Source organism: Phragmites australis, chromosome 7, assembly GCF_958298935.1.
Source record: "Phragmites australis chromosome 7, lpPhrAust1.1, whole genome shotgun sequence".
Taxonomy (NCBI): Eukaryota; Viridiplantae; Streptophyta; class Magnoliopsida; order Poales; family Poaceae; genus Phragmites; species Phragmites australis.
Genome location: NC_084927.1, coordinates 20381656 through 20409142, shown reverse-complemented (window position 1 = coordinate 20409142; position 27487 = coordinate 20381656). Strand labels below are relative to the sequence as shown.

At 41.4% G+C, this 27487-nt stretch overlaps 1 protein-coding gene across 1 annotated transcript; it reads right to left on the bottom strand.

Annotated features, from left to right (window-relative positions):
• Positions 1–18097: 18097 nt before the first annotated feature.
• Positions 18098–18995, bottom strand: LOC133925448 (glutathione S-transferase T2-like). Its single transcript, XM_062371375.1, has 2 exons — positions 18696–18995; positions 18098–18487 (listed from the first exon to the last, which is right to left on the bottom strand). Exons 1-2 carry the CDS (start codon positions 18993–18995, stop codon positions 18098–18100), a joined length of 690 nt encoding a protein of 229 aa, XP_062227359.1.
• Between the last annotated feature and the right edge of the window lie 8492 nt (positions 18996–27487).

Here is a 27487-nt window from a genome sequence, read left to right as displayed (position 1 = left end):
GAGAGGAGGATGAGTGCTTAGACTATGTAATAGTTGGGAGTTCTAAGAGGAAAATCTTTGTAATCCATCTAAAATAGGACTAATCTCTTTGAGTAATGAAGTTTATTTTATTTCATATGCTTATTCTGCTCCTTCTAGTTTTCCTCTCTTGGTTCCCTTGCCTTGTGTGCAAGTTTTTCTTCTTTGTTGTTGATTTTCGTTTTTCTTGTTTCCTAAAATTTTAACACATTAGGAGGTTGTTCTTCTTGATGCTAAAGGCATAAAATTCATATAAACATGTATATGTGATAGGGTTTTGAATTTTCTTGCCTTTAGACCATCATCTTGGAGATGTTCTTCACCCGGTGTTCTTCTCTTGTTCCTTGAGTGATCTTTTCTCAAGATTCAACATTTGTGTGGGGATGAGTCATAGATTGGTTTGCTGTGAAATCTAGTGTTCGATTCTAACGATGAGACCCACTTTTTGTTGAATCTTCTAGTTTGATTTTTGATCTTTCTTCAGAGTTTTCAGAATTTTTGGGTAGGTGTAGTTTTTCCGCTGTGTATTTGTGTTGCGTTCTATTTTGATTCTCTTGTAGATGTGTGTTTGGTGTTTAAATAGGAGAAGGCCATCAATTTCGTAAAAATTTTGTTGAGACGTCTATTCACCTCCCTATAGTCATCATTCTCAATCCTAAACGAGCGGATAAGGATGAGTGGATGAGAGAGGTGGAGCAGATCGGCTCCAAAATATCAACCGAGTGGACATGTACATGAGCTAAAAAGTTAATTGAAACAAAGTTTCGGGTCCATTTCAATGGTCATGCGGGACGCTTCAGTTAATTGGGACCACCTGCACTGTACATTTTAGTATAGATGGTCTTATTTGGGAACCGTCTATATTATTAGTACAAATAGTTTCTAAATGAAAATCGTCTGTACAAAAACGTCTCACTTCGTGAAAACTAGTCCGTATCATTTTTCAAGCAGTTCTAGTTTAGAATCGTCTATGATACCCTTTGCACAGACGGCTCCTAACAAGCGTCTGTATAGGGGGGTCCTGCTAAATTATTTCTGTAGTAGTAGCTATGGCTTTAGAGCTTCTGGATGGCTGAGAAAACAGTTATGACTGTTGAATTTTGGTTGTTGGCTTTTACAGTAACCTTTTAGTTTCTCAGCACACCAGAAGTCAGAAGCGCTACTCTCAACTTGCTTCTCAACTTCTAATTTATTTTATCCACAACCACTTCTTTAGCTAGCCAAAAGCTATCAAAAACCAAAACCAAAAACCAATCCTTTAAATAGCTTCTGGTATTTTTCAAAGAAAAACTTAAAAAAAAGCCTATGCAAAAGGAGGTCTCTGTCTCTCACATTGCTTCTATGGCCACTCTCCCTTTCAAATCCAAATTGGAGGAGGGTTCCAGGGGCGAGAAGAAACGGTACGGGGAAAAGGGTTTCTTTGTGGAGGTCTTCTTCGCACGGGTGGACGACGAGATTGACGGCACCGAGAAGGTGGACACCAACGAGCACATGATGAGCTCTATCATTCTCCTTTCAGTTCCTTCTCTTTCTCTTAGATCCAAATCGGACGACACTGATCCAGTATTCTGTCCCACCACAGAGTGCTGTTGATGATGTACCCGTGCATGTATAACTGGCGGCGGTGGCCCTCGACTATAGCGGACTTGAGCACTGATTGCTCCTCCTCCTTGGCCAGGCACTCGACCACCAGGCGATGGTCCGCGCCGACGAGCAGCACGGCCGCGGAGGCAGATGCAACCACGGCGAGGGGCAGGAGGAGAGCCTAAGGATGCATTTGGTTCGTTGTATGAGTATGAATGGGATGATCCCATCTAGAATGCACAGTGCCGTCCTTTGTTTGATTACTGGACTAGATGAGCCCATACGGGATAAGTTGGTTCAGATGGTTGGAAATATTCTTACAGATGCTGCGTTCTGGAAATTTGGTAGAACAACACCATCAGAACCCGTCGTCCCCCTGAACAGTAAAATCGTGTCACCGTGTTTGAATTTACCTTTCTATTTAAAACCATGATTTTCTATTGCTAAAAAATCATAGAATTTTTTTTACATGTTTCATAATACATGTACAACCTATTTTAATTGAATTCATAAAAAACCTGTGTAGAATTGAAACTAAAATTATTCTAAAAAATCTACTTTTATAACTTCTAACATTGTTAGAGTCTCAAATAAATTTCTAAAAATCTAAGAAAATTTACTAATAATCTTTTTATTTGATGGACTTATTTCTAAAATTATTTATAGTCTCATATTATATGATGAAAAAGTGAGTTCCCTTGTAAAGCTCTATTTATTTGTATTTTTATCATCTTATACAGCACATTTATAATCAAACTCATTCAGCCAACCAAATAGAATCTTGTACTAAGTCATTTCATTCTATACAACCAGCCAAACATAAAACCATCAAAACATCTGATGTCACTGGGAAGGTTTTGACTTAGTGTTCATGTTGTGAACTTATGTCGCTTTCTAAACAGAGTGTAGATCTTTTTTAGCACTAAGTTCATGATCAAACTATAATGTTGTATCCCTTTTAATAGAAAGGTGATCCTATACTTAATTTAAAAAATAAGAGAGTACATTATAGAGTAAAATTGTTTATTGTCTTCTTTCTTCAATTTTGGGGTCACCAACATCATGTTGCTTGTATAAATGAGACTTTTACCTATTCAAATGCTCATTGGATACATTAGTCTCTTAACCGTTTGTCGTCAATCATCAAAACCAAAATTGGGAGCCTAGATGCACTTTCACAACTCCACCATCTCCTTCTCCATCACCTTCTCCGACCCACACCCCCACCGTCGTCCGACGACGAGGCTCGGGCCCTGTCGGAAATTTCGGACGAGGCGCAGTCCTCGGACTTTGGTGAATCAATGCCCCCCCCCCCTCATGGATGACATTTGGGACTACTTCCTCGATGAGCCGAAGTCGAAAAAGCCCTAAAGCAGCTCGGATGAGGAGGATGAAGAGGAGGTGGAGGCTGACGTGCGGGAGGAAGCCAAAGACGATGAAGATGCCGGCTACAACAGCGGCGATGAAGGCCATGACAACGACTACATCTTCGTCGTCGTGGTCGATCCCAAGTGGTAGACTTGCCATGGGGTTTAGGATTCTTTTGTGCGTGCGGCCGTGTCTTTTGTTTTTTGTTTTACACTGATGACGTTAAGAATTATTAGTGACTTATTATTAGTGCCGTGCGGCTGTGTCTTTTGTTTTTTTACACTGATGAAGTTAAGAATTATTAGTGACTTATTATTAGTGCCGGTTCTATATCCAACGGTGATAATCAATAATTATCATTACGGCTTAATCATTACCGGTTCAATAACCGGTAATAATGTAGTTTTTTAACTGGCAGTAATGATATTTTATTTAGTAGTGCCTATGAAAGGTGAGTTAAAAACCAGCAGCCCATTAGCACATGATTTTCATTCTCAGTAAATAAATTTTATCGATGGTCATCATTAAGGTAACCGGATTTACGGTAATTTTCTCGGATTTACCAAATGAATTCGACCGGAAATTTTCAAACAAAAATTAAAAGTAAAAAATCAATAAACCGGGTTTTTCCACAGTAACTGACGAGGAACGAAAACCCTGCAGTAGCATACCAAAGCTGACCGCTGAAAAGATATGAAGAAAAGTAGAGTCTAGCGACAGGCATGCCCAATGTTTCTTTCTGCCTTGTCTTTCTAGCAAGAGCAACAGGTAGATAATGGCATGAAATATATGATTACAATAAAATGTATTAGTCAAAAGTTATATTTAAGAGATCGCATTATAAAATATTATTTATTTGTGATTGGATGGATTAATAGATAGTCTACTCCGGAACCATCTCTTGTGTAGTGGTGGCGTCGTGAGGGTACGTTTCCACCCGTCAAGCTTTAAATTATGATGACTACGATTTACGTATACGTGAGTGTTTTTTAACAGTATTATTTGTAGCTGTATGATAGGTGCGTATTTATGGATGTGTGAGTAGGGTATACGTGCATAGTGGTGTGTTACCCTGTATTCGCAAAAAAAAAAGATAGTCTAATCATTTAATCAATTGATCGTACAATCTATTGCAGACGAGCCTACATTAATTTTATAGGTAATGCTATATTTAAGTTGTAGAAGAGGTTATTTATAGTATTATTTATTGATGACATGCAACTCTTATATACACATAATTGGATTTTTTTCTCATTATTTTTCACTCTCCTTACATTATTATCTTTGACTATTGTTTTTTGTTAGAATATACTCCCTCTAATTGTAAATGTAGGTCGTTTTAGCCTTCTCAACTATTCTCTAAATATAAGTCATTCTCGAAGTTCTATGCACTTTTTTTTCTCTTTTGTTCCCTTCTTGCCCTTATTTAATAAATGATATTACTTTTATAAATGAATGAGTTATCTTTTTCAATATAGAATAAATAAATGGTAACAAGGTCATTTGATCTACTTTCTTAATCCTTGTGCATAAGTCTAAAACGACGTACATTTGCAATCGGAGGGAGTATTTATAAAATCTAATAAACTTACGATATTATAAAAATATTTCTGAAGACAAGTCTACAAGGATGATTTTTAGTTTGAAAACTAACTATTTTTGAAGTTATTTATTATCCAAGTTTCAAAAGTTTAATTGTAACCTTGTCCAAAATATTAAGTATCGATGACTGGAGGGAGTAATGTTTTACTCGATCCGAGCTACTTGCTCTAAACTTGCTGGAAGTGTAGGAATGGACGTAAAACGTACTGTGGATTCACGCTAATATAATTTAATTAACTAACTAATCATTTTTATATTAAAATGACTAGTTAGTTAATTAAATTAGGCTGGTATAAATCCACGTATATCTATTGATGCTCCACGCTCATCCATAGAAAACCACAAGAAAAAGATGACCATAATGGTTTTCAATCTTTTTACTTTATAATCATAAAACCATTTTTAAGCGATCAAAAAGAATTAAGATTTTCTATAACCACGCAGGATAAATAGCCTTTTAGTTCCCAAAAAGGGATCGTTATCCTCGGAAAAGAAAACAATGTACGTTTTTGCACCTCGATGGCGTCTTCAGTCGTCTCAAAGCGACTCATGTGTAGATTACCTCCCTTCGCATTGCAGCAAGTCGCTGGTGAGCGGCGATCAAATCCTCCATACGCGCGACCGTCACCCTCGTCGAGGCCCTCCGCTTCTCGCGGCCGCCGAGGACTCGTTTCTTGCATTGGGTACATCCCTCGCCCCAGTGTCCCGAAACCCCGATGCAGGTTTACGCATTTCTTTCTCGTTTGATCCTCCCTGCGCCGACGATCCCGGCTAGGCGGTTCGTTTCTTGGCCTGTTCGTCCCGCGGTTTGCCGTGCTCGGAAACTGTTCGACGATATGCCCGAGAGGGAGGAGGGGGTGTCGATGGGGACGCCCGTCGGCCGCGCGTGCGCTTGTCGTCGGGCATTGTACGGTATGTTGCCCCTGCCGCGATTCTTTATCAATCTGTTTCGCTTGATGCTTCTGTGCTATATGATTGTTATATTTGTTCTATGTGCCATGCCGTTTTATGGTGATTTTCCGTTGATATGTCCATTCAAATTTTCTATTTGGTTGAAAAGATAAGATAAACTAGTTTTTTATTTAGTTAGATAGATAAGAGTGAATAGAATAAGAGTAATTAATTAAATTACATATCTAATTTTAAATAATAATAGAGCAATAATCATATACTAATTAGCACATGCTACCACTTATAATGCTAATCTTATCGTAGCAATTACTATTTAACCACAAAATATGCTAATTATCACTAATCATACTTTAATCAGTATATCAATAGTATACTCCCTCCGATTGTAAATGTAGGTTATTTTGAATTTGTGCACAAGGATTAAGAAAGTAAATCAAATGATCTTATTGCCATTTATTTATTCTGCATTGGAAAAGATAACTCATTTATTTGTGAGAATGATAGCATTTATTAGACAAGGACAAAACAGAAACAAAAGAGAAAAAATACATAGAAGTTCGAGAATAACTTATATTTAGAGAATAGTTAAGAAGGCTAAAACGACCTACATTTGCAACCAGAAGGAGTACTAATAAACACCCTAACATTTAACCATAATATCATAATAATAAATACTAATTAGCAATAAAACATGATAATTATCACTAATTATTTTACTAATAATTATATTTTTAAATAATATTTCTATCCAATATATTTGAGAAATATTCTTAAAAGTCGGCTGATCCTATCCCCCGTCCTCTAACCAAATATCTCAAAATTATAAATAGCTATCTCTCGTTCAACCTTATCCCACCAATCAAACACACCCTTCTGATGCACACATGTTCCTTCGAACACGCATTGGCTCATAGATTATACTGATGCCTGGTGATCTGGTTGTGCTTACGCCATCTCCAAGAGAGTCCTCAAATCTCACTTTTCCTGTGCTACAGTGTTTTTGCGGTATACTGTAGCACTGAAAATTCATCTCCACCGGATCCTCTATCCAGTGCTACAGTGCTGCAACAGTAAAAAGGGATGCTGTAATAGTGATAGGGAATGCTGTAATAGTGTTTTGAGGATGAAAATTTGAGGTAGCTGTTGGAGATGGTCTTATATGGCGGAGCAAAGAATTTCGGATAAGAAAGATAACTGTAAATGCTAATGCTGGCGTGATGTACGGACATATTGCGAATCTTAGTAGTTGCATTTTAATAAAGGGAAAACTGCAACCCCCCCCCCCCAAAGTCACTTGGATTTTGACTTTCCCCCCAAAAGTTGTTTTGTTGCAAAAAAATCCCCCAAAACTTTAACTTTGTTGCAAAAAACCTCCTAAAAATTAAAAAAATAAAAAAATCACAAAAATAATTCTAAAAAAACTAGAGACAATTATAAGACCTTCTGTGAATTTTTTTTTTCAAAAATAATATCCTTTGCATCATATTTCATGGAGAGGAAGTTTGGAAAAAAAAAGAAAAATGTGCAGCTCATTTATTAACTCATGTTATTTTAACTTTTTCATGTCTACCATTATTTTTCCTACACAAATAATTGTTTAAGTAAACTAATAAAAGTGGTTTCACTAATTTTGGGGGTGTTATGGATTAGTTATGAATTAATCTATCTGCAATATATTTACTCAATCCTGCACGTTACAATAACTATTTCAAGATTTCATGTATTTTTACAAGATAGAGGATCATGTAAGAAGACTAAAAAAATTTGTTTCATGATTTTTGGATTAGTAAATAATTAACTATGCATTTAACTCGAATTAATAAATGAGTTGCACTTTTTTCTTTTTTTTCAAACTTACTCTCCATGAAATATGATGCAAAGGATATTATTTTTGAAAACAAATTTCACAAAAGGTTTTATAATTGTCTCTAGTTTTTTTTTAGAATTTTTGTGATTTTTTTTCAATTTTTTTGAATTTTTAGGGGTGTTTTTGCAACAAAAGCAAACCTTTGGGGGGTTTTTTTTTTGCAACAAAACAACTTTTGGGGGGAAGTCAAAATCCAAGTGACTTTTGGGGGGGTTTTTGCATTTATCCCTTTAATAAATGGTGCTGCTGAGAGTTGACCTCGAAACTTCAGTTTGAGGTTCTGACATTGAAAGCTTGGACTTATTCATTCTTTTAGTTGATTGGTGCTATTTTAATCAGAACTACACGAAAGAAAATCTTATCCCTTTCTTGTCCTCGTTTCTAAATTCTAGATCAGATGGAATAATTGGGGGTTTCATTTCTAAATTAATTGATTGTTGCTTTTCTTTCTGTGGCATAACCGTGGGCGGTGAGAGAAAATTACTTGATCCTTTCATGAGTTATCCAAAAGTACTATAACACTACCACAAAAACTCTAATCTACGACCAATTATCATTGTCAGTTCACTCGGTCCGACCGGTATAAATTTTTATCGAAAAACCAGCAATAATAAATTATTATTACTACCAGTTTTTAAAGATAATTGATAGTAATACTAATTATTACTATCAATTTTTATCACTATTAAGTTCTCTTAAGAATCGATAGTGATACCAGACGTCCAGAGTCGATTTTTTTTTCCAATCTCCTGCTTGGTGTCTCTCCTCTCCCTCATACCTTGCCTCCATGGCCACTCTCCCTTTCAGATCCAGATCGGAGGAGGGTTCTAAGGAGCTTGTCATCGGGCATTGTACGGTATGTTTCCCTTTTCGCGATTCTTTATCAATTTGCTTCGCTAGATGCTTCTGTGCTACATGATTGTTAAATTTGTTCTATGTGCCATGCCGTTTTAGCGTACCTATGTTTGCACATGTTCCTCCGAACATGCATTAGCTCATATGTTATTTTAGGGTTGGAAATAAAGCTTGTGAGCCAACTCGAACTTGTCTTGACTCGGCTCGCTCGGTGGTCAAAGAGCTGAGCCCAAGCTACCTTCTTAGCTCGGTGGTCAAATGAGTAGAATTCAAGCTGGCTCGCGAGTGGCTCAGTGGGTCGATGGTCAGCCCAGTGCATGAGCTTAGCGTAGACTTACTCACCTCAGGCCTTGGGGGTTTGGGTGTTCCTCCAATCCTCCTCACCCCGTCACCTGCCCCCCCCCCCTCGCGGCCGCCAAAGGCTTCCGGGCGAATCTAGCACGGAAAAACCCACCCCCGTTCAATAGACTTTGACTCGTTACCCCGTCGCAACCTCCCCTCCCGATCCCAAAATCCCTCGACGTGATGATGGCCAGCCTGTGACGCGCGCTGATGGGCATGGGCAACATCCCGGGCGGCACGCTCTGGGGGAGGTGCCCCACTGGAGCATCAAGAACCACGGCCTCGCCCCGGCATCCTGGCCGGACTACCTCCACCTCACCGTCGGTGGCACACTCTTCAACGGCGGCGTGAGCAGGCAGCCCTTCCACTTCGGCCACGAGTGCCGCGTCTGCTCCCCCTCCTCCCACCCGGACCTCTTCTTCGCCGTCCTCAGCGGGCTTGGTCAGTTCAGCTAGCATCATCACTCCAGTTCAGCTAGCACCAATCTCCCCAATTGGTAAGCAAGCAAGCCAACACCTCTTCACCGTGGAACGAAAGGCCCAAATGCAGTGCACACTGATTCTTGCTTGCAAGTGAAGTGGAAGCGGATGATGTACATGAGCTTTGCAGACTACACGGCGAACGCGGCGTGGCTAATGACGTGGCCCTCGGAGGAGGCATTCGACTACGTCCATCATCCAGTACTCCCGAACCATCACCAACGCCGAGGTCGTCGACTACAACAGCCACCCCGAGCCCCTGTCGCTTCGTCTGCAGCCATGGTTGAAAGTCTGAAACCTTGGCTGTTGATCGCATGAAACAAATCCGGTGCTAATCTGAAACCAGCCAAGCTGGCTCGAGCCAGCAACGAGTCCGAGCTGAGCTAATTTTTCAGCTCGGTAACCTAGCTGAGCAGAGCCTAGCTCGACTCGCCCACAGGCAAGCTTGTTGAGTCGAGCCAAGCCAGACTCGGCTCAGTTAGTTTTCACCCTTAAATTATACTGATGCATGGTGATCTGATTGTGCATATATGCCGGAGCAAAGAAATCTAAAACCACTTGACCTATAGTGGAACACAGCCCATCATGACATCGCAATTAAAGGTCGAGAAAGGCATCGAAAGCTAGCCACTCAGTGGCATCTCTAAAAGCGATTTCACAGTTGTTTAGGATCACGCTGAAAACAACACATAGTGAGGCGTCCTTTTTTGTAAGAACCAGAGTTTGAACCTTAATAGGTAGCATCAACTACTGGGTGACTTACCAAATGATGTAGAGCTATCGTCTATCTTTGTCAATTTCTTTGTTTCATAGAGACAAGAAACATAGAGGAATTTCCTGCCTTCACATTTCGTTGTGATGTCTTGTTTATTCCTTTCAGCTTTCCTTGAAGAATACATTTTTACTGTTTTTAACTTTGCTTCAGCTAAAAGAATAGAATAGTGCATTCTCTGCTATTACCATATTCAAATAAAAATGAATAACCCTTTCCGCAAGCTAATATTGAACCGAGGAAAATGTCAACTTTGTAATTACGAAATTGATGATCTTTTTATGCAGTAATAATACAGATTGGCATCTTAACAAAACAATTAAAAGTTTCTTCTTGCCTCGTTTACCACTCTAGGTCCCTGTATCTTGGCAATTGACAAAACACATCTTTCTAAGCTAGAGTAATATTGAACCGAGGAAAATGTCAACTTTGTAATTATTGTAGAAAAATCAACGGTATTGACGATCTTTTTATGCAGTAATAATACAGATTGGCATCTTAACCCAACAATAGACGTTTTCTTCTTGCCTCATTTACCACTCTAGGTCCCTATATCTTGGCAAATAATTGACAAATTAAAACACATATTTATAAAGAGGCTACAGCAAATAAACCCAACAGGTATCAGACAAGAGTAGTATCTGTGGCTTCATCAAAAACTGGGAAGCTCTATGGAGGCACACATCGTGTCGTTCGTCATCAAAATGAGACTGACTCGCCCGGAAACAGGCACAGGATTGAGGAACTTTCTGGCATAACACACCAGAAATGGGGCAATCTGACTAGCTGGTAAACCCTTTCCGCAGTGAGCTTTCAAACTTTCATTAGGGCCTGTCCCTCGGTGTGGTCAGTACTCCATACTATCGGACAGCAAAGCTTACACTTGTTCACTTATTATGACGGTTCGTGAAAGAGGTTCAAGAATCCGTTTTCTTTTTCCAAGGGCTAAACGAATCACTTAGTTTTTTGGCTTTTTGACCCCATATTATAGGGTGGATCTTGAAAAACAGGAAGATCTCCCTCCAAGCCGTACATACGACTTTCATCGAATGTGTTCGCTTTTTGAACTTACTTGCCTTGCTTTATTCACTACAAATCCTAAGCCGGCTGCTTTTGTCTTTCACTTATTCTTTTCATATAGCGATAACGCTTTCTCTTTCTTAGCGCTCCACCCCGCGGAGAACTCTGGTTGTGCTTTGGGGTCACATAGATCTTCTATTTTGCCGGAATTCGTTGATTGCTTCGTACTCTTTTTTAATCATTTAAAGTGATCTGTGAACCTTTTGTTGCGACAACAATTATTCCCTGAGAAACCTATCAGAGAACTTGACACGCTATAGTGACAGGCGAGGGCAAGCGACCCCGTTAGCTACAATTCTATATCTTCTTTTTTGACCCATGCCTTATCACTATAGCCACGGATTGAGGGAAAAGCACTTCTTTCAACACATAGGAGAACATACCTACCATTACGTGCGCTTTGATAAGTAGGTCGACAAAATATTTAAATAAGACATCCACTGGTAAGGGCAAATGAAAGGAGATAGATATAGGGAACAGTCGGTGACTGAAGTCCCATGTTTTGAAAGAGAAGAAGTCAAAAACCAATGTTGGGAGAGAATTCTAGATATCAACTTTTCATGAAATTTCCAAATGAACAATTTCAATGAACTTTGGGGGAGTTCTCTTTCCCTCTAACTCGAAATTGAATAAGAGAAGACAAAGCTACATATTCACTCATCCTCCCCAATGATCAGGCAGCAACACAGCACGTGATAGGCTCGGAATGGAACTACAACTGGCCAATGGCCTACTAACACCCTCTTTTGGTTGGTTACTTCATTGAAATAGAAAGTACATCTCTAACTCTTGGCTAACACGAATCATTCAAAAAACTACTTGCTCTTTAAAGGAGGCTCTTTGATTTAGGAGGTTAAGAATAGCAATGTTAGGGGAAAGCAATTCATTGATGTAGCTGACTTTCTTGATGATAGGAATCTACATTCATTCTCAATGTTAAATCCCATCTCACCTTGGGTCTTGCCCATAGGAAAGATACGTAGCTCGGTTCGAGCATATCCTAAAGCCATTGCCTCCAACCAGTAGTAGTGATTTAAACTGTAGAGGAACTTCGTGTGTTTACTTCCTCGGATGTGAGATAATGACGATTAATCAGGAGTGATCTGTGCAGGATATGGTGATATGGTCATCTATCTCGACCTATTTCCCGAGTTCGACTATTTTGCCATTATGATTGGGGCCACTCTTTTTTTAACCTTAGTGAAATTTAATCGGATCAATTCATTTTGGTATTTGCTCCCTTGCACTGAAGATGAACGGGGCTAAGCGATCTAGGCCTAGCACCTTTGGTTATTAAATTGTATGTGACATCCAAGAAAGAAGTCAAGATCAAAATCAAAGCATTGTCCTGGCCCCGCAACCAAGAGTCACTCGTCGAAAGTTGACCAGGAAGACAATAACAGCTATTTCATGACAGCAGAATGACAAGGCAATAGGAAAACGATCATACCGTAGATAAAAAGGGAAGCATAAACTCCGAAGCGGTTTTACTTTACCATTACTAGAGAAGGGCTTCACTCGTGCCTTGGGGATAGAACTAGAGTACAGAACTAGCTTCCTCTGTACACATCGTTCTCGGATAATAATACTTTCATTGAGAAAGAAATGCTCAGAATCTTCAAATGTTAACAACCAATAATGAAGAGCAATTTCAGCTGTACTAGGCCGGTCCAAAAGCGTTTAGCAGTGACCACTGAATAAGTTTCTTCAGCTTGAGTTCAGTTAAAAGCACAGAAGGTGGAGCATAGCCAAAGATTCTTTTGAAACGAGGTCAACTCAACGTGCTTCGTTTGCTTTTTCCTCTCCATGGACTAAGATAAGACTAGTTGTTGGTTGATTGTAAACTCTTATTGTGAAAAGAGCTATTTACTCTATAATGGATAGGTAGAGCCAAAGAATGTGTCAGGGTAAGGGGGAGAAGGGGAAAGAAGCACACTTGAAGAGCGCAATACAACGGGGAGTTGTATGCTACGTTCAAGAAGATCAGCAAAGAGGAAAATCAAACTTTTCAGGAACTGCCCCTTCTATCTTGACTTTTTTGCCGCTCTGTCTTTTGGAGCATCTGTTTCCTCATATTATCGATTCATAAAGGTGCTCGGCTCGGTGCTGAATGAACTCCTTCATTGATTCCGGGCTGCTCCTAGGGGGTTTTGTCTACCATGAAATCAGAATATATAGCATGCACGGCTGCAGTTCAAGAAGAACATGGCTGAGAAATTCTGGCTGGGGGGACAATTGATCGAAACGAATAACAAAAGCGCGAAATGGCTTTTCATCCAGTACCAGACCCTGTCGTGGAAGGTCAGAATCTCATTTTCGTAATAAGAAAAATGCTGCATGAGAAGATTCATCCCATTTTGGTTTGGCGAGAGGGGAGGCAGATTACCTGGGCTACGGATTTGTTGGTTAGTTGATTTTCGAAATTCAGGAAAAGAGATGTTTTTTAAAGCACTTCTAGCGGTACTGCCATCAACAGTACCAAGATGGAAAAGGACTGCTGAACAAGAATAACAAGAGAACGAAAACAACTCCATATTCTACTAGCCTGCCTCCGTGAATACACCAAAAAGCTTGACCTAACCCAAGCCGTTTCGTTTAGGAATAGAACGTAAAAATATTCAACAGTTCATTAATCATACTTTGACAAAAATTAGCATCATACAGAAGCGTATTGTTTAGCTCCAATTATTGCAGTTATGCTGTTGACTCACTGCATAATTTTTATCCATGTCGAATATTTCTCTCTTCATCACCATTCAAATACTTAATGTAAAGTCACCACAAAGAGATGCAACTGCTTTACATCGGAATATCCTGGCTGCCCCCGATGACTAGGAATATAACTGATTCATGGGATGAATAAACAAATGATTTACACTTTCACCCATAGCGCTACCTGCAAACAACTTTCTTTCAAAGGCAGCACATTAAGCTGACGACTTTCACATGGCTTCAACAGCAGCAGAATTTTAGTTTAGGTGCACTCATTGCTATTATTTTAGTTGAAGTGTTGAGCTAGACCTTACCTATGCTAGTTGACATGACATTATGTATTGAGAAAATTCTTTATTTACCATCGAACAATAAGATTATTCCCTTTGTGTCATCCTAGATAATAAACTTTCTTGACTACCACTAATTCTAATTTTCATTCCTTCCTCATCACTATTGTCCATTTGACGTTGTAGGACCGAGAATGACAATTGAAGGGGGAATGAATAGACGTCTCAACAAATTTCTTTCGAAATAGATGATCTTTTTCTATTTCTCACCCAACGCACCTCAAAACGCTCAAGTGGAAGTAAAAGAATCAGAGAGACAAAGCAAGAAGATGGCTACATGACTCCACGGATGGAATATGAACCATAGGTTCCATTTAGGATCATTCCATTTGTCTTTGTGCATAAAAACTCGTAACTTTTAAAGAAACTAGAGAAGATGATCACCGGATAAAGTTATCCTCCAAGATGATAGTCTAGTGGCAAGGGGACTCAAGACCCACTCAAATACATGCGGATGTGAGTGTTTAAGCCACTAGCATAAAACAAATAACTCTGCGAAGGTGAAAAACTGCAGCTCAAAGAGAAGATCACCGGACAAGGAATCTCTCCAAGTTGATGATCTAGAGGCGAGGGTACTTAAGACCCATAAATGCACACTCATATGTGAATTTTTATGCCTCTAGCAACAAGAATAGCAACCTCCCAAGGTGCTCAAAATTCAGCTCAAAAACCAAAACGAAAATCACAAAGAAACACCGAAAACTTGCAAACTTGCAAGGGAACCAATAGAGGAAAACTAGAAGGAGGTGAACACAATAACATGAAGAAAAATAAACTTCATTGCAGCAGAGGTCAGTCTATTTTAGGTGGATTACAAATATTTTTCCTCACAAAACTCTCACCTAATACATAGGTTAAACACTCCTTTTCCTCTCTACTAAAACCCTAACACAAGGCTCTCATATGAGTGACACAAGGGGCTTAAATAGCTGGTTCAAACTCTCCCATAGCCCTACCCCTTTATTTATAAACCTAGAAAACTTGACCCCTAAATTTTCTAGTTTTTGCCCAAAATACCCCTCTCTTGTAGTACACTCCTATCTACCACCGAGGATATTTTGGTCCATTTTCTTCTTGATTCATCGGACGGCCACGGTACCTTCACGACTTAGCTTCACCTCGACACAAGCTTCGCGATGGTGCCACGTACTCCTCCAGTCCTCTCATACACAGTTCTAAGGCCAAATCGCGAAACCGCCGGCACGCTTGTCAAAGCGTGACTCACCGCCTTGTTTACACCTTAAGCAAGTGCTTTGATGTCGACATGTGTACTCCGTCATGCGATCCTGACCACCAGAAAGTCTCTCCCGCTCCTGATCCCTTAGGCCGTCTTATCACTTGCACCGGCATCCTCTTCGCTTGACTTTATCAACACGCCGTCTCCATCCACCTTCAATGCTTTGCTTGACCTCCACGTGTTCAGCTAGAATCACCCTTGACTCCGTCCGGCCTCCTTGATCGTCTGGTATCAAGCACTCTGCTTAGCCCCAATCATCCCGCTGTCTACCACCAAGTTACACCCATCACCGGCACACCATGAGACAAGCAAACACATATCTCCAACTCTAATTCTAATTAGTCCATAATCAATATGCTCAAATAAAATCCCAAATCAATTCAAATCACATCAAAGCTCATACAAAACGAAGATCATCAAACCAAATAAATGACAATATCAATCACTCATCACAAGTAAACTAAGGCACATTTCAACTTGGTTTCTCAAACGCCTAAAATTTTTAAGTGGCACTAGAAAAGACACCTTTTCCTTTGTTCCTTCTCCTCGCTATCTCCACCAAAGCCTGCTCCTTTCCCGATTGATCTCCTCATATTCGCCACTCATGCCGCCTCCCACGTCGAACAAGTCCTTCCTTCCGCCTGTGTGTAGACCAGCATGCCCCCTTATCCTCCCCAGGCTACCATACTCTTCTGATCCAGATCACTGCACACCATCTTAGAGCAACTCCAGCAGCTTTCCTGAATCTTATTCCCTATATCTCTTATATAGGGAATGTCTCAAAAAGATTCCAACCCTATATCTCTTCAGTCTCCAGCAGCTTCCCTAAAACTCATTCCCTATATCTCAGAATTCTCTATTTCATTTGTATCCAACAGTTATAATTCAAACGGTAAAAATTCAAATGGCAAAATTCAAACGGCAAAAATTCAAAAGATTATAATTCAAACGACTATTTGTCCAACGGCTACATTTCCAACGGCTCCTTTTCAAACGGCTCCTTTTCCAACAGCTATATTTTGAACTTCTATATATTGCCTGTTCTTGATGCCTCTCTTCCACCACACCATAATGAGTCGTAGTAGTTTCCTCATGCAACAGGCATTGGAGTCGTCGTCGTCTGATGATGACGACGAGCTCATTATTGCTACTGCACACATAGCACACAATCAATATAAGCTTTTGAATGCCCCACGCAATGGCGGTTCTGTGCCTGGCCGTCAAGAAGTTCATCGCAACAGGGAAGCAGGGCATTCGAGACTACACAATGACTACTTTTCAGATGCTCCTACCTATGGTCCAACTGTCTTCAGGCGCAGGTTTACAATTAGGTCATATGTTTTATTCACCTTTGTTGATGATCTCTTGTTTATAAATCAATTTTCTTTTCCGCGTAGGTTTAGGATGTCGCGTTCTTTATTTTTGCGCATAGTGAATGTTGTAGAAGCCCATGATGGCTATTTTGTTCAGAAACGAAATGCTGCTGGACATCTTGGACTATCTTCTATACAGAAGATTACCGCAGCATTTAGAATGATAGCTTATGGAGTACCAGCGGATGCTACTGATGATTATCTTCGCATTGGAGAAAGCACTGTCATAGAGAGTCTCAGAAGGTTTGTGAAAGCTATTGTTGAAGTTTTTGGAGATGAATATTTGAGACAACCAAATGAGAATGATACTGCTAGGTTACTTGCAATTGGAGAGGCAAATGGTTTTCCAGGAATGCTAGGATCCATAGATTGTATGCATTGGAAGTGGGAAAATTGTCCCGCGGCATGGCACGGTCAGTACAGTGGCCATGTGCATGAGCCCACAATCATTCTGGAAGCAGTTGCTTCACACGATCTTTGGATTTGGCATGCCTTCTTTGGTTTACCAGGGTCTCACAATGATATAAATGTTCTTCAACGTTCCCCAGTCTTTGCCAGACTTGCTGAAGGGCAAGCTCCACAAGTAAATTATACTATCAATGGCCATAATTATACAATGGGGTATTATCTTGCAGATGGCATATATCCGCAATGGGCCACATTAGTGAAGACAATACAATCTCCACGAGGAAACAAGCAAAAATTGTTCGCACAGGCTCAAGAGGCAGCTAGAAAGGATGTTGAACGAGCCTTTGGAGTTCTCCAATCTCGTTTCGCCATTGTTCGTGGACCAGCTAGGTTTTGGGATAAGGACACACTGTGGAAAATCATGACCGCTTGTGTCATCATGCACAATATGATAATTGAAGATGAACGAGATGATGCTGAAGACTTCCAGTATGAAGCTATGGGAGACACTGCCAGGCCCTCCCATGCTCCTACTCCCGAACTAGAAGAGTTTATTCAAATTCATCATAGTATTGGAAACAAGCAGACTCACTGTCGGCTACAAGATGATTTAGTCGAGCACTTGTGGCAACGTCATGGTGGGATGTAGTTTATTGCAGTTGTGTTGGACTATTTTAGTAATTTTATTGATCTTGTATGCCGCATATGTAATAACATGAACTATCCCTAATATGATCGTTTCTGCTGATTTCAGAAAAGCTAACATATGAGTGCCACACATAATAGTTCGTAAAATATAACAAACATTACAACAAGTGTTCTTGCCACTTTCACAAAAGCTAGTAGATAAGTGCTAAACATAATAGTTTGCAAAATATTACATTACAACAACTACTCAACTAGAGGTACGGGCTCGTCGAGTCAGGATCTCATTCTGCAGGCTCATGTAGTATTGTTTTTGTGCCTCACTCATGCCACTAAGATCCATAAACCTAATTCTCTCTTCCTCCTTAATTCTCTTCAGTTCTATCGCTTGGCTTTTTACCTCAAGTTTTTTTGCCTCAATTGCAACCTTCTCTTTATCAAGTTCATAGGCTCTCCCCTCAATTGCCAACCTCTCTTGTTCTAGCGCATATGCTCATTCATAGCGCTCTTCTTTTTTCTTCTCTTTCACAGCCTCTGCCTCTTCCTTCTTTGCCCACAAATTATCTAGAGCTTCCTTGTACAAGTTATCACCACCTCGCCGTAATTTTTCTTTCTCCGCTTTCCTGCCAGTTGGTCTTCTCATAGTCACAGTCTCATTCTCAAGATCTAGTGCATCATGATGGCCTTCGCAACTATTTGAGTTGGTACTAGGAGAAGATGTGCTAGGAGATGACTTGGCAGTTGTCTTTTGTTTCTTTGCATTCATCTCAACTGCCCTACTAATCCACTTTTCATTGTGCTTCAACAAATTCCAACAATGCAACATTTGGAAGGACCTATGTTGCTTGTCTTTTTCTTTGTACAAAGCACATGCCTGCACAATCTGTACAAGTGAATAAATTTTGTTAAACATATTGCCACATATAAATTTACCGAACATAAACATTTACAAGCAAAATACAGAGGTATTGACTAACCTTATCTTGCAATGTCACCCCGCTTTGTCTCCTACGGTCAATTTGCTCATAGCATCCAACGAATTTATTAACACACTCTTGAATGGTAGACCAACGATGGGTGAGAGAACTTACATTACGATCAGACTCACACTCTTTGTGCTCATTGAAGTAAGCATGAATTCTCTTCCAATAAGTTGCACGAGATTGCTCGTTGCCATGGACTGCATCTAGACTAATATTTTGCCATGCCAACACCAACGCCTCATCTTCCTTCTCACTGTAATTGGCTGATCTTTTTTGACTCTTTCTAACAGGGGGAGATGCATGTTCAATCGGGAACTCTTGCTCCCCAATTGGACTACACAGTTCAAGGTCATCAACATTGTTGCTCTCATTCATCAAGTTCACAAAATAGTCCTCCCTATTTTCCATTCTTCACAAACTACCAATTTACTGCATTCAACAATTGAAGAATTCTAGTGTCAAATTAGGGACGAACTGCACGGGCTCAATCATAGTCTTACAGAGCAACAGATAGTACCTAGATCAAGAGAGCAGCTTGCTTCAAAGATCGAAGGAAACAGAAAGCGAATGCCACCACCTTGATGGCTACCACCTTCCTCCCCTCCCTGTTGCTCCAATTGCAACAAAGCAAGAACCAGCAGCATGGAGCTTTTGGATCTCCCCGTCCCTGTAAAATGGCTCTCGCCGAGCTTCCTGCCCGCCCGCCAACCTGCTGCCCGCCTGCTCGCCGAGCTTCCTGCCCGCCCGCCGAGCCGCTGCCTGCACGCTGAGCTCTGCCCGCCCGCCGAGCCGCTGCCTGCACGCCGACCTCTGCTGGCCCGCCGAGCCGCTGCCTGCACGCCGAGCCGTTGCCCGCCTGCTCGCCGAGCTTCCTGCCCCGCCCGCCGAGCCGCTGCCTGCACGCCGAGCTCTGCCCGCCCGTCGAGCCGCTGCCTGCACGCCGACCTCTGCCCGCCCGCCGAGCCGCTGTCCGCCTGCTCGCCGAGCTTCCTGCCCCGCCCGCCGAGCCGCTGCCTGCACGCCGAGCTTCCTGCCCCGCCCGCCGAGCAGCTGCCTGCACGCCGAGCTTCCTACTTACCCGCCGAGCCGCCCCGCCTACCGAGCAGTTCCTCCTCCAAGCCGCTCGCCGTGTCCTGCCACCGTGCGCTGCTGATGGGGGAGGCAGCCAATACGCGGGAGATCGACGACGCCGAGCTTCCTGCCCGCCCGCTCGCTCGAGGACGCCCGCCGACCTCCAGGACGCGAGATAGGGAACGAGGATGGTATGCTATCTTTGGGGAACGGGAGGAGGAGGATAGGGAAGGAGATAGGATAGGGAAGGGGATGGGGAATCTGCTGGAGGTAATATTTTTTGTTATATTCCTTATTTTTAGCTATAGGGAAGGGGATAGGGAATCTGCTGGAGTTGCTCTTACACCCTAGGCAACTGCTCTCCTCCAACCCATGCCACTGCACAGCTCCTCCATACAAGCCATTGTGCGGCCCTACCTGCCTCCTGCTTCCTCCTACACATCAGACCATCCCTGCCCATGCCTCCCCCTCTGCGCAGGCCATCGCACTCCCTCCACCTCAGGATGTGCACGCTCCATAGGCCAGGGCCAGCGGGTAGCCTCCTCTCCTTGGCCAGGCCATGGCTTCTACAAGGGCAAGGATGGCATTTTGCCAATAATCTGACACCTTTGATGGGGTTAACGGTGGTTAGGCCTAATGGGGTTGAGGTAGTGGCGAGGAAGGGATAAATAGCATTCAAGGAAGTTCATTCTCCGGGATGGCACAAAGGGAATAATCTTATTATTTGATGGCAAATAAGAAATTTTCTCGATACGTATTTCATCTGACATAATCAATTATTTTTCTACTTTCATTCATTCAGTTGTGAGTACTAATTTTGAATGGTGCTTCTTGGTGTCCCTTAAGCAGCCTAAAGGGCACTTAAGTGTTTTAACGTTTCACAGGCCACGTTTTCACCTGAACGAAAAATGATACAGTGGAAGAATGAAACGTGATGTATAGATAGATAGATAGAACTATATGACTTGAGCTAGTGCAGAATCATGTAATGACAAGCAAATCAGTAACTGTCAGAAAATGATGTGTTCTGCTCCTCTTAGTATTTTCTATTCAAAAGTATTTCCTACAGAATACCCTTTTATCATGGTAGATAATATTTTTTAGATATTAAAGTTGATATATGTCATCCAAATATGTTGATTTCCTGTGTTCACCTTTTAGATTTCAAGCATTGCAGATTTCCTGTTGTTTAGTATATCGTATATCTAGCCCATATATATTCGAGGCCCATGTTGGCCCATCTTTGATTTTATATATTGAGAGCAAGTCTAATGGATGATCATTATCTCTAATCCACAATTCCAACTAAGGTAATATGGTACTAGAGTCTAGGGTTAGGGTTCCCTAATCCTGATCCTTTTTTCGTCCAGTGTCGTCGCGTCGCGTCCTGCTACCGCATGTCTCTAGTCCGATGCCATCGCGCCACGTCCTGCTACCGCATGTCTCTAGTCTGGTGCCGTCGCGCTGAGTCCCACTTCCACTCGTCGTCGGCCGCTGTTGCAGCATGTTGTGGTCGTCCTCCCATCCCATCAACAGTCGTCGTTCTCCTGACGCCGATTGGGTCCATCCACTGGGGGCCCGTTAATGGCCACAAACTGCAGTCCCGCCCCTCATCGATCAGGTTCATCCACCACTCGTTCCGCTAATGGCAGCCGCTAGGTCATCCACCTGTCCCGCCAACGGTGCCAGCTGTAGGCCCGCCTGTCGTCGATCGAATCTATCCGCCGGCAGCCCTTCAACGACTGTTATCCGCACATTCTACCGACAGACTCCAGCCGCTGGGGTCGTCCCGCTGATGGTGCTAGCTGCAGTCCCACCCATCATCGATCGGATCCATCCGCCGGTGGCCCTTCAGCAAATGTTGTTCACCCGTTCTACCGGCGGACTCCAACTGCCAATGTTGTCCACATGTCCTATCAACAAAAACCACCGGCTATCTCACCTTCGCCCACCCATTATGAAGGCACATAGAGGTCCACTGTTGCCCGTTGCACCTCCTCCCGTGCGCGCCCTGTTCGTCACAGTGCCCCCCCCCCCCGCATGTCATAGAGGCTTGTTGGTGGGTCTAGATCTCTTCATTGCCGGCGGCTCCTTTCAATCGATGAGCTCAGGCTGCTAATTGTTTTCCTCTGCGGTTGCCTTGAAGGGAGGTATTAATTGGCACTGTTAAGCATTGTTGCTCCTGTTCCTATTGTTGTGTGACTGTTCAACACTCTTCATCTACTATTGCTTCACCTGTTCATCTAATGCTGCTGTTGCTATTACTGTTTATCTATTGCACTGTTCATCAGCTTTTCATTTGCTTCCAATATGTCACAACATGTGCAATTTCTATCCCAATTATGCTTGATGGTTATAATTATCGAGAGTGGGCTTTCTCTGTGAAAATCGTATTGACGGGTTATGCTCTGGCATATCACTTGAGTGATGTTCCACCTGTTGATCAGTCAAAAGATGGTTTTGGTGCTGCTGAAGTTAAGAATTGGTAGAATAATGGTGGAAGGGTTATGAGCGCCATTGTCACTAGTATGAAGGAATATTTTATTATGAGTCTTGAACATCACTGGACAGCTAAGAAAATGTAGGATTATTTGCAGAGCCGATATGTTCAGAATAGTGGTGCTCTTGCATACTCTGATGATAGGATTTTATGGCCTTTAGCAGAATGATCTGTCCATAGATGAGTACTACACCGCTTTTGATTGCTTGATGGGACCATTGCTCTCAATGGTATCTCACTGCACCTGAGGAGGTTCATGTTGTTGTGACCAGAAGAATAATTTCATTGAGAAATTCCTTATATACCAGTTTTGTCATGGCCTCCAATTAGATTTGGGAATCTATTCATATGCAGCTGCTCAACAATCCCACTACTCCATCCATTTGATGTATTATCTGCTTTGATTGCTGATGAGACTCATCTTCGTTTGCTCATGTCTACTCCAGTGTCATTACCTCATAGTGCACTTGCAGCTTCTCAGAGGACCAATATAGCTAGAGGCAATTCCTTAGAGGGTATTCCTTATGAGCATTGCAAGAAGACTGGCCATCGTTTAGAAAATTGCTTCTCTCGTCATCCAAAGAAGTTGGTTGAGTTCCACGCACGTAGTGTTGCCCTTGCTCATAATACAGCTCTTTCCCAAGGCTCTATATTTGTTGTTGCTGCTCATGACAGTGATTCTCAGCCTTGGGTTCTGGATTTAGGAGCTTCTTTCCATGTGACATTTGGTAAGTCCCAGTTGGTTGCTTGCAAACTGATCACTACTGGAGGTTCTATTTAGACAATTGATGGTGCATCTTGTCATATCACTAATCAAGGTGCCCTTTCCACTTCTTATTTTAGGTTGCATCTGATGTTTCTTTTGTACCTCAGTTATCTATGAATCTCCTCTCTGTCGATCAAGTCACTGACTAGAAATGTTTTATTGGATTTGATCTCATCTTGTTTTTTTCAGGATCTTCGAAGCAGGAGTGTGACTGGGATTGGCCGTCGCCGTAGCGGGTCTTTTGGCCTCTATGTTCTACACACCTTTCGTCTTCCTTCTTCCACCACCTCCACCACTCGTGTGTCATCTGTTGCATCGTCCTCCGCTTCATCTTTTGCCAAGTGGCATCATCCTCTTGATCACTTATGTGCATCGCGTCTATCTACTTTGATTTGTCAGGGTCATTTAGGTCATAAGTCCATTGAGTCCACTTTTCATTATAAGGGTTGCAAGCTTGATAAATAGCTCCAACGTCCATATTCTAGTAGTCTTTTTCATTCTGAGAAACCTTTTGATCTTATTCATTCCGATGTATGGGGTCCTTCACCTTTTGCTTCAAAAGGTGGTCATAACTATTATGTCATTTTTATTGATGATCATTCTTGATATACTTAAATTTATTTTATAAAACATTGCTCCTAGTTGTGTTCTATATATCAATCTTTTACTCATATGGTCTATACTCAGTTCTCTACTGCCATTAGAGTCTTTCACTCTAACGCTAGAGGAGAAGAACTCTAGAGGAGAATATTTCTCTTCCGATTTTTGACAGTTCCTTACCTCTGAGGGCAAGCTCTCATGCCCTAGGACTCATGCTCAAAATGATGTTGCTGAATGCAAAAATCGCCATCTTATAGAGACAGCTCGCACACTCCTCATTGCATCTTTTGTTACTTCTTATTTCATGTCTATACTTGTCGAACTATAGTTCCTTCTGATCACCCATCCAATCCACCTCTTTAGCCAGTATTGATGCTCTTGTCTTTATTGATTCTGATGTTACTGATGAGTTACCTACCAGTCCTCGTTATAATCTGCATGATCGTGCTACTATTGAGGCTCCTGACATGTTGGGTTTTTCCTGTGCGAGTGCTGTTGTAGCTGAGAAGCCATCTACTTATCAAGAGGCATTTGATATTCCTGAGTTGCAGTCGACTATGTTTGAGTAACTTGTTGCACTTGATCATACAAGAACTTGGTATCTTGTTCCCTTACCATCTCATGTAGTTCCTATCACATGTAAGTGGGTGTTCAAGATTAAGACAAAGTCAAATGATTCTATTAAGTGATACAAAACTCACCTTGTTGCCTGAGGTTTTCAGCAGACCAATGGTCACGATTATGATAAGACTTTTGCTCCTATTGCTCACATAACCACAATTCGTACTTTGATTGCAGTGGCTGCTATTCATTCTTGGGCTATTTCTCAGATGGATGTTAAGAATGCTTTTTTTCATGGTGATTTGCATGAGGAAGTTTATATGCATCCACCCTAGGTGTTGATGCTCCTTCAGTATATGTTTTTCATTTTCGTTGTGCTTTATATGGCCTTAAACAAACTCCTCGTGCTTGGTTTGAACGGTTTGTTTATGTTATATAGGTTGGTTGTTTTTCCCCCTAGTGATCATGATCTTGCTTTATTTATTCACCTATCTTCAAAAAGGTGTACTTTGCTTCTCCTGTATGTTTATGATATGTTGATTACAGGAGATGATGTTGAGCATGTTGCTCATGTGAAGAAGCAACTCAATGAGCAGTTCTAGATGTTTGATTTAGGCCTCATTTGTTACTTCTTGGGAATTAAAGTTATGACTTCTAAAAAGGGTTTTTGTGAATCTAAATAAATTCAGGATCTCATGGCTAGCTCTGCAATTACTGATAATCGGACAGTTGCTACATATATGGAGCTTCATTTCCAACTTCGTCCTACTAATGGTACACCCCTTCAGGATCCCTCTCGATATCGTCGTATTGTGGGTAGTCTTGTTTATCTCATTGTCACCAAACCTAATATTGCTCATGCAATTCGTATTTTGAGTCAATTTATGAGTGTTTCTACTTATGTGTATTTTGGTCATTTGCTTCGGGTATTACATCATCTAAGTGCTTGTTCTATGCCTGTTCTAGTCCGTTTTAGCTTTATGCTTACTCGGAATCCACTTAGGTGAGTAATCCAATTGATCGTCGTTCTGTCATTGGTTATTGTATTCTTCTTGGTATTTCTCTTACATGAAAATCCAAGAAACAGGCTGTTGTATCACAATCCAATATAGAGGCAAAACTTCGAGCTCTTGCCACTACCACTTCAGAGATTGTATGGTTTCGTTGGTTGTTAACTGATTTTGGGGTCTCTTGTGAAGCACCCATGCCGGTTTTATGAGATAATACTTGTGACATACAAATTGCAAATGACCATGTGAAGCATGAACTCATAAAGCATATTGGTATTGATGTTTTCTTTACTCATTGTCATCAGAAAACTATTGTTCTTCAGTATGTGCCATCGGAGTTGCAAGTTACAGACTTCTTCACCAAACACAAATTCAAGTGCATCATCAGCTTCATCTACTAAAACTTAGAGTTTCTGAGCCTCCTATACCACATTGAGTTTGAGGGATGTGTCAGATATACGATATATATGGGTCAGATATACGATATATTTAGGATATTTCATGATTCCATTATGCATATGCCAAGTGTGTGATATCTAATTTGTTGGGCATCCAATCCAACCCAAGCTCAGTGCTGTGGATTATACCTGATGATGGTTGGAGCAAGTTGAGCTTGCAATTTCTTTTGTCAGCAAAAGATCAAGTGGTGAGCAGACAACAAATTTTGTTCATGTGCATCGAATCGATAGAGCTGGCCGTCGACTATACAGTTGAGTTGAGGGTTGTGGTTTGAGAATGTTAGGCTGGACGGTGTTGTCTTCGGGCGTTGCAAACATTCCTGGTTGTAGAACAGATCGCTGGTGACTCAGCTCCGATGTAGATATGGCAGTGGTGAAGAAAAATGGAAGTGAACCAATGGCTGCATTCCCATCATCCCATGCGGGTATTGTCGTTGGAATCGACTTAGCACATAATGTTTGGTGAAAATAATTGTTTAATTTTTTTATTACTCAAATGTATTCAATTTTATTTTTAATGATAAATAATAGATAGTTACCATATCCGGACACTTAGAGTTTTCTATAATTCTCAGAGCATATCTTTATCTCTATAAAAAGGAATCCCTGAATGAAAGGAAACTACCTGTAAGTACTCAATACGTTCTGTAACTGGAAAGATTTATCTCCAAGAATAGGAATGAGAAGTTCAGATGATGTACGACACCCCTATATATGCATAGCCAAGGGCCCTGCGGAGGATAAGTCATTAGAAGCAATACAAGCCCAAATAAGTCGGTCAAAAGTCAAGCAAGAAAGTTGCCGACTAGGTTTAGATCCATATAGGCTAGCTACATACCCCTTATAATAGGTTCGGATCAATACAACACAAACATAACGTATGGTTATTATCCTCCGGGAGGTCCGAATCTGTCTAAAAATCCCTATATATCCTTATGATTTATCTACTTCAAGCATCCTCTATTTCATTAACAAGTTCGTTAGATTGATGATTCACCAATCGTCAACAGTTGGCGTCGTCCGTGAGAAGGATTAAAAAGGCATTGAAGAATCGACACATGAGGCACGTGGATTTCAGCCAGATCCGAGCATAGCACGACACGACACGACACAATAAGCTAGGTTGTGTCTGGACCGAGATCTCAGCACGACGTGCTGGCCCGGCCTGGCTAAGCCACCACGCCGCCTCGCCTTGTTGCCACCCTGCCTCGTCGCCCCCATCCTACCATTGCTCTACCACCGCTGCCTTGCCTTGTCTCGCCCTATTGTGTCGGTCAGCTAGCCTGGCACAACATGGTGCCTCACGGGTCATGCTGTGGGCTGAGCCTTCGGCACGCAGGCTGGCACAACACGACTTAGTTATGTAGTTGGGCCTGACGGGCCGGCCCGTCAGGCCCACTTGGTCATCACTAGATTCATTATTTAAGATATTTTAGCTTCTCGTCCGTTGATGATCCAATGTTCACACTTTAAATAAGTATTTGCATAATCAACTTTATCAATTGTCGATAGTTATAGTGAAAGAATCGGTCTTTTCTTGCAAGTTCAAAGAGTCTATTAGATATACCTCATTCCATACATTAATATAGTAGATATTAAGATTAATTCATTTTCACCTTTGATTTTTTAGTTTTTAAGTTTTCAATTAAAATTTTAAACTAAGCATTCCCTGATTTGACCTTCAAGAACGAACCTTTTAGCCATGTCACGGCCCATGGTGTTGCCAAATCCTCGGTTTTTCTTAGCGTGACAACCCATTTGGCCACGGCAAAGCCCATGATGTGGTCAAAAAGGTTTATTTTTGAAAATTCAGCTGGAAGAGGGTTCATTTATAATTTAAAAATGTCTATAATAAAAAAAGTCACTCACACGTCGATTAGACATCATGTTGTATCATACTATGATACCGTTAATACTCAAAGCTCATCAATTAT